This window comes from Montipora capricornis, chromosome 8 (assembly GCF_036669925.1).
Source record: "Montipora capricornis isolate CH-2021 chromosome 8, ASM3666992v2, whole genome shotgun sequence".
Classification (NCBI taxonomy): Eukaryota; Metazoa; Cnidaria; class Anthozoa; order Scleractinia; family Acroporidae; genus Montipora; species Montipora capricornis.
This window is the reverse complement of record NC_090890.1, coordinates 38,965,021-38,972,654: the sequence shown is the minus strand read 5'-3', so window position 1 is coordinate 38,972,654 and position 7,634 is coordinate 38,965,021. Positions and strand designations below refer to the sequence as shown.

Here is a 7,634-nt window from a genome sequence, read left to right as displayed (position 1 = left end):
TTAATTTTACTTGTATTTTCAAAGTATTCCAAATTGCCCTCCGCTGTTGTCTCCGCTCCGTTTTTTTTGTTTTTTGTTTTTGCTTTGTGGCATTGTCGTTGTCGTAGCAGTCGTCTTTGCTAACGCTCCCAATTCTCTTGGTCAAGGATAATACACCGTGGGCTGGAATATTTTGATGAAAAAAAACAAACTGAATATTGTCACAGCTTTGCGCCACACTAAAATTCTCAACAGCAGTATCTGTAAATGCGTGGTTTATTAGCAAAGAAATTCATTTGCCTGTATAGGTTCAGCTAGCCAAGATTACCTTTGACTTTTCTTACAATCAATATTTATTAATTCATTTTTTTGGCTTGTTACAAATTTTGATATCGAAGAATATAAATATACAAAGATACAAAATAAATACGAAAGAAGATACAGTTTTGGGAGGCACTTCTTACAAATATCTGCAGTTAAAAAATTTGCCATTTGAAATAGGAGTTTTGAAGTTTTGTCTTTTGCGTTGCAATAGTCTTTCGCATGAATATCCAAGATCATAATCGACAACTTGTGAGTGAAAAAGGCGGAAGTCAATTGAAGAGCTGTTAAACTCGACAATAAGTCAAGAAAATTGGTGGGTGTCATTGGGAAGAACAAAATAGGATCGCACTATGCAAAATTTGGGAAAATAAATGATTTTGACGACTCTTTAGCCCTGTTTACCCACCACGCTATCACGGCAATGAAAAGTTTGAGCCTTTTGCCATAAAATTTAAAACTAAGTTCAATTAAAAATCAATTTTATAATACACGCCTCTAAAACAGGGGTCGCAGCATGCATGCTCTCGGTTTAACAAGCGACCCAGCATGCACTCGGACAAAACTGGGATACTTAGAAGCCTGCAACCAGGATGTAAACTGAAAAGGGAATAAAAAGTTGAAAGATGTTCATGTCATCATTTCCATCTACTACCTGCATCACCAAACTGAAACTTTGCGACATTTACACGACTAAACTACAATTGAGAAGAGTGTAACGGTTGAAAATGTTCCTTGGAGAATCGACGACATTGGCGAATTTCTTCCCACGCGCAACCTGTCAACTGAACCTTGCCATCTTTGCCGGGATTTCTAAAAGGACAAAAACAAGGAGGACACTAATTAGCAGAGCTCGTGTCTAACAAAAACCACCACCACCATAAGTTATGCAATCCTTTGATTAAGATGGATTTTTTTGGTGAGCGACTATTCTTGGCGAGATTTCAAGTGATGAGCTGCACGGACCTTAAGAACGAGACGTTTTTAATTAAGGAGCATCGGATGGAAACCGGAAGAGAACATTTCGCATGCCACGTCAGCAGCGCCTCTCAGATTTTTACACTCATCATATCCAATAAAGGAAAAAATACTTAGCAACATAAAATATGGTAGCGTCAAGAGAAGATAAAAGAGAAAACAGCTCACTTGGCTCAAAAACGTCTCTTGCTTGAGTTTCCCTTGTCATGCACGAATTGTATCGTTAACACTAAGCTTACGCTTCGTATTTACAATAATTTAGCATGCGTTGGTGTTCGTATTATTTTCTTTTTAGTAAGGGTACACACAAGTCAAGAAGTGGGATTTAAGGGGCACTGTGACAGGTATCACCAGTATTTCTAGTTACAAGGGATGTTGGCTAAGAGTCGAGGACATTCTTTTCCGTTGTTTTAAAGAAGATGGATAGGTGGACATTCGGTATCTCTTACCATCGGCGCGCGACTCACTACTTGAAATTTTGGAAATAACCGACTGCAGTTACCATTCTACGAATTTTACTCTTGATCCATATTACCCTACCGGCTTGCTCTCTCGTGAATCAAGTATCTAACACACACGAAAAAACAAGAAAACAAAGAAACCTCTGAAATTCCATGGAACTCAGTACTGCCCTACGCCCCTAAGAAAAGATAGTAGAGTCCTGGGTGGTTCTTCAATCATTCCAATGCGAAGTTTCTTGGCTAACCCTGCCATAGAATCTGTCCCAGCTAATAAACACAACTAAAATATCTACGACCAACTGATTGACCCAGGAAAACCCCCCCGTCACACCCCACGCATAGTGTAAAACAAACAGAGTCGTTTACAAGGGTTGCCACAATTAGTCGAGCATGAGTATCGCATTTGCCGCGAGCGAAACGCGCGGACCAAAGTCTTAAAGAAAAGCACGGCACTCACCTTCTCCGGGATAGCCTGTAAACTCTCCATTTCTCATATGGCTCGCATACGCAGCATTAAACAGCTCCTGTTGACGTAACATACCGCCATAGCCCATCATACGCTCGGGCTGACCTCCTACCATCATGGCGTCCATTGAGGAAGCGGCCGCAAGCTGTTGTCTCCGCTGATGCTCGAGGAAGTACAGCTGTTCCCTGGACAGAGATTCCCGAGAGCCCGGAAGTCCCCCGGGAAACCCGCGATAATGCACAGAATTCAGGTCCACAAATTGAGAATTTGCCCCGGGTGGCATATCCGGGGATTCCATATTCCGCTGGTGTGCCATAGCGGATAAATTCGGTCGGTACTGGAGAGCAGGCGGCATCATATCCGAGGGGCGTTTATTCCCGTACATATAGGCACTCATGTCTCCACCGCGAGCTGGGTTAAATCGCTCGTGGTTTTCTTCAGGGTTGTGTACGTAATTTCCCATTAACATATTTTCTCGTCTTCTTTCCCGACTTGCTGCGTCCAAACTTAAAAACTGACTCCTACTCTCAGAAGGACCCCCCGGAGAAGGGCTTATTCCTCTCAACAAGGAGGTAAAGGGAAGTCGACTATTCTTCTCGGGGGCCGGCTTCTCGATGCCTACCGTGGACGGAGGCCCCACATCGTTGAGTTCTTGCAGAAAACTCCCTGGGGTTACAGAGTCAAGCTGCAGATCAGGCCATGCCTTATATGGTGCTGCCGACCCCCTCTGGTCGCCATCCTTAACTCGCCTGCTCAAATCATCAGGCATCATCTGACCAACAGTGTCTGATTTTGCATGAGGATCTAAATGCCCGTTTTCAGCCACGCTTTTCACTGTTCTGTCATGTTTTTCGCCCGATTTAGACTCGTTTGCATCTCGTATCGGTGTTCGCTCAGGTATTTTACTGTAAATACTTGAATCAAGAGCCCTGCTCTTCGGTGTTTTCTTAATCACACTCTCGGCAGTATTTCCCAAATGTTTTTTATCACTGAATTTCATCCCGAACGCTTGTTCATAAGCATCTTGACGCCGCGGATCCCCATGGGGTCCTGCTTTTTCTATGTTCTCACTTGAAGTAACTCCATACGGTGGCCGACCGCGCGTGTTCTCATACGCAGCTCTCCCTGTTATATTTTCATAAGACACCTTACTTGGCACCCTGTTTAAATTATCGCCTGGAGGAGTTTGATCCTTGTTCTCCGGGGATCTCAACGCTTGTCGCATGGGAACAGGGGGGAAGCCATGGGCACCCGGTGGGGCACCCGGTGGGGCACTTGGTGCCGTGGCCTCGTCTGAAAGTTGTTGATCACCACGAGACGCTCCGCTTAATATGTGACTAATGGAGAGTGTAGCCGGCACTCGGCTTCGAGGTTGTTGAATTGCTTCTACGCTTGGCTCTTTGCTGACACTGGTTTTAATATCTTTGGGCTCTTCTTGTTCGCTGTCACCTTCACTGCTGCTTGAATTCTCAACTGGCTGTTTGCTGATGGTGGTGAGACTCGGTGCTTGGTCTTTCCGTGGCGGCTCGGGCGCGTTTCTAGGCTTTCCTGAAAATAGGGAGCAAAAAGAATTAGCCTGGATTACTTCTCGCTCCCATCTCATTTAGTAGTAGATAAAATATGAGCGGCAGATTTGTACGGGTGATTACAAAGGCGATCCGAAGGCGAGCCATTGTAAACGCCAATATAGATCGGACGCGACTATCGTATCGCACTTGTAAACTAAAACAATAAATTGAATACTGTAAAGATCTGTAACAAAAGTTATTGAAAACCAACTACCTGAGTAAGAGTTTGTATTAAAAGTTAATTCAGTTAAATAATTCATCAACCCGACGCAGTTGCTTGTGGTTTTATGAGGAGCACTTGCTTCGGTCAACGGTAGCATTATGTAAAGCCGATGATACACCGTTCAACATCCTCCAACATTTGTTGCTCAACAAATGTTGAACACATGTTGCACAGACGTGTCGAACGTTCAACATTGTTCAACAACGTTAACGTGTTGAATGGCATATTTCAACAATCAACATGGCATGACACACTGTTCAACATTTGTTGAACGACAGCTGCAACATTTGTTGATTAAGAAATGTTGAACCGTGCGTTAACGGCTTAACATACGCATGGATCCCATGTGTCTTTGGGGTGGTGAAGGAGCATTTTTGAGCAGGTTGAGGTATCTGTTTCGAGCGTGACTCAAATCATGACCGATCTTCACGATCGCGACCAATCTTTTGATTGGTCATAACTTTGATGAATAATTAATTGACTATACAAGACTTAAGCCTATGACACACGGTTCAACATTTGCAACATTTTTTGTTCAACGGAATAGAGCTGATCTCTACTTTCGCTCAACATCGTTCAACAACGTTCAACGTGTTGAATGAGATATTTCAACATTCAACATAGCATGACACACTGTTCAGCATTTGTTGATCAACAAATGTTGAGCCGTGTATCACCGGCTTAAAAGGCCTGGAAAAAACGCTCGCAACATTTCAACGCAATATCTTGCACCATTGTTGCATGGTCAGTACTGCGACATGTGTTGAACGGGTGACCATACGAACGCAACCTTTTCAACATTTTCAACGCAACATGTCGATGTTTATGTGCCCCAGGCCCACAGGCGTAGGGGCGAGCTTGACAACTTTATGGTCAATGCTAAATTTGACTTTGTGAAAGTATTCCCAATTCTTACAATACAGAGCGTTCGAGACATAGGAGCTAAGAAAGATTTTGACAACAGAAAAAAATCATACAAAATGATACAATACCTTCGTCTTGAAAGGGTCCTTCTTTTGAGGGTACTCTCTGTGGTACCCCTTCTGGGGTTCGTCGATCTAACCTCCAAGGTTCCCTCCCTGGTACCATCAGCTGACCATACGGACCTGTGCCCGGTGGTGCACCGTAAGGCATACTGTTATTGCGAGGATAGCCAAGGAACGCTTGGTTGAAGGGCTGAGACCTGTAATAGGGAGATGCTCCATGAGGCTGTTGAGGCTGTCGTCCTCTCTCTGTACCCCCTGTTACCGAGGGAGGAGTGGGTTCACCTTGAGAGAAACATTTAAATATGAAGGATCTTTTAAGTGGCTGTTTCATGGTTCTTGCGAGTGTTTGGAGGAAACAATCACGAGTTTAGAAGTCATAAATGGTAATATGGAATTCCTCCACAGCTAAAATTATCATTGCATTACAAACAAGATGTTCTGAACAGTAAAGACCTTTATCTTGGCGTCTAGCTACATGTATAGTTGTTGTGAATTTGATTATTGCTGCGGTTATCGTTTTCTTTAAAAAGTGGGTGTTTCATCTCTACTCACCAAGAAGTTCTCAACAGAAATGAAACAACATTGTTGAAATTTCTTGATTTATTTTGTCCAAAGAAGAAAAGAAAGCTATCACGATAAAGCCAACTGAGATTTGAAGACAATAGATTTATATCCAACGCGAAGAGTGCCATTAAGTCTAAGAATTTACTACCGACTTCTAAAAATAAGGTTACGGTAAAGGTTAGCGTTATTTTTAGGTTTGCTGGGTAAATGCAGCAGCTTATCCTTACGCGAGAGCAGAATTTGGGGGACACTTTAAGACTTAAATTGTTCGTATTCCGAGACACAAGTGATGTTGAAGTTGGGGAAAAGAGCAACGGGGACACTTCGTGACGCTTATTGAAATCCGCGTGCATCTAATTACGTTCTGGACACAGAGCGAGTTTCAATCGAGTATCGTAAAACCAAAACCAAAACCAAAGTAATTACTTTGTCCAATCAAAAAGGGCGTCGACAATCAAGTAAACCAATCAAAACTCGAAGTAATTACACAAAGCGCGGGAAAATGTGCACGCGCAAGCCAAGATTGGTTTTGGTTTCACTTCTGATTGGTTGAAAAAACGGCGCGAGCACTTTGAACCAATCACTGAGTGAAGTAATGCAAAACCAAAGCAATTTGCTAATTACTTCCGCTCTATCGACTTACCCGTCGTTGATACAGGAGCTGTCTGCTGGGGAGACATTTTCTTGCCTTGTTCCAAATGACCCGCTGAGCTGTTCATGTCACTCTCGGCAAAACCCGACTCTGCATTTCCACCTGCCCCTGGCATGCCATAAGGAAACGGCATCCTGCTAGACATCCGCTGTGGCGGGAAATGCGACGACTGTGGCTGCTGAGCCATCTGCCCCATGGGATTACCCTGAGGATATCTAAAACGGTTTACTTGCGGCCCAGGCTGCGACATCCCATACCTTCCATAGGCTGCTGGGTTAAAGGCATTCTGGTAGAACTGTGGAGGGTATAGTGGTCTACCATCAGGGGCAAAATGAGGAGGGCCTGGGAATGGCATCCTTGAGGGATGATGGGAAGGCATCATGCCGCCATTGGCCATGCTGTTCGGCATCATGTGATTTGGGAACATGGACTGCATGCCAGGCGCAGCCATCTTGGGTGCAAATTGCCGTTCATCGGTCTGTTGCATGGTTCGGGGCATCTCAGGTCCAATGCCTCCCTCCCCACGCCTCTTTTTGTCCTTTTTGCTTTTCCGTGCAAGTTCCTCCTCAAAGTCCTCATCGCTATTATCATCGTCTTCTGGAAAATGCTTCTTTAACTGGCGATTGAAGGCAGCTTCCAATGTGTTTGCCATTTTTGTGTACACTACATGAAACAAAATTCATAATAAAAATTAGTATAATTACACTCTGTGATTACTGAAAATTCTCTACGCTGATTGGTTGCACTTGAGGTGACTATTACGCGATAATAACCTAACCGTTTTATTTTTGTCAAAATGGCCGTAAGCCGTTTTGTTGAGGTGACAGACTAAGAAACTAATTGTTTTAAAGAAAACGCATATTTTTCAGATAATCACCTACGTAATTATACTAAAACAATAGCCCACTTTCGATTATTAAAATTCAGTCTTAAACAAAAGGCACCATCTCTAGGCTCTGGGTAATAAACTCGTACAAAACCTTATATTTATTCCCCAAAGTCTCAAGATGATGCCTTTTGTTAAGGACTGAATTTTAAATATATCGAAAATGGGCTATTATACACCGCAGGCTCGGTAAATATCGGTGGAAAAAAAGAACCTCGACTTCGTCTCGGTTTTTGTTATTCAACGATATTCACCTCGCATTCGGCGAATAATAATAATTAGTATCACCCAACTAGTGGACTGAAGCAAATCCTGCATTTTGATTGGCTACGCTACTAGAGAACTATTAGTAATAGTCCTCGAGTAGCGAAAAGCGTGACGCTTTCTTTCGTTTTATTCCCAATTAAATATTTCTTTAACTTTCATTTGCTAACTTTATTATTGTCTTTTCTGTCCGACTAGTTGGGTGATACTAAAACAATTAGACCCTTCGCTCTCAAGGGCCACGGGTCAATAGCCCATTCGGCATTGACCCATAGCCCTTGCGGGC

At 43.2% G+C, this 7,634-nt stretch overlaps 1 protein-coding gene across 1 annotated transcript in view; it reads right to left on the bottom strand.

Annotated features, from left to right (window-relative positions):
- Positions 1-239: 239 nt before the first annotated feature.
- Positions 240-7,634, bottom strand: part of LOC138059312 (chromatin remodeling regulator CECR2-like) — a 27,376-nt gene continuing 19,981 nt past the window's right edge. The window contains exons 13-16 of the mRNA XM_068904879.1: positions 6,190-6,861; positions 4,989-5,264; positions 2,197-3,753; positions 240-1,113 (exon numbers count right to left, since the gene is read on the bottom strand). Coding sequence (XP_068760980.1) covers positions 1,082-1,113; positions 2,197-3,753; positions 4,989-5,264; positions 6,190-6,861 — 2,537 coding nt within the window. The 3' untranslated portion in view covers positions 240-1,081. The remainder of the gene's footprint in view (positions 1,114-2,196; positions 3,754-4,988; positions 5,265-6,189; positions 6,862-7,634) is intronic.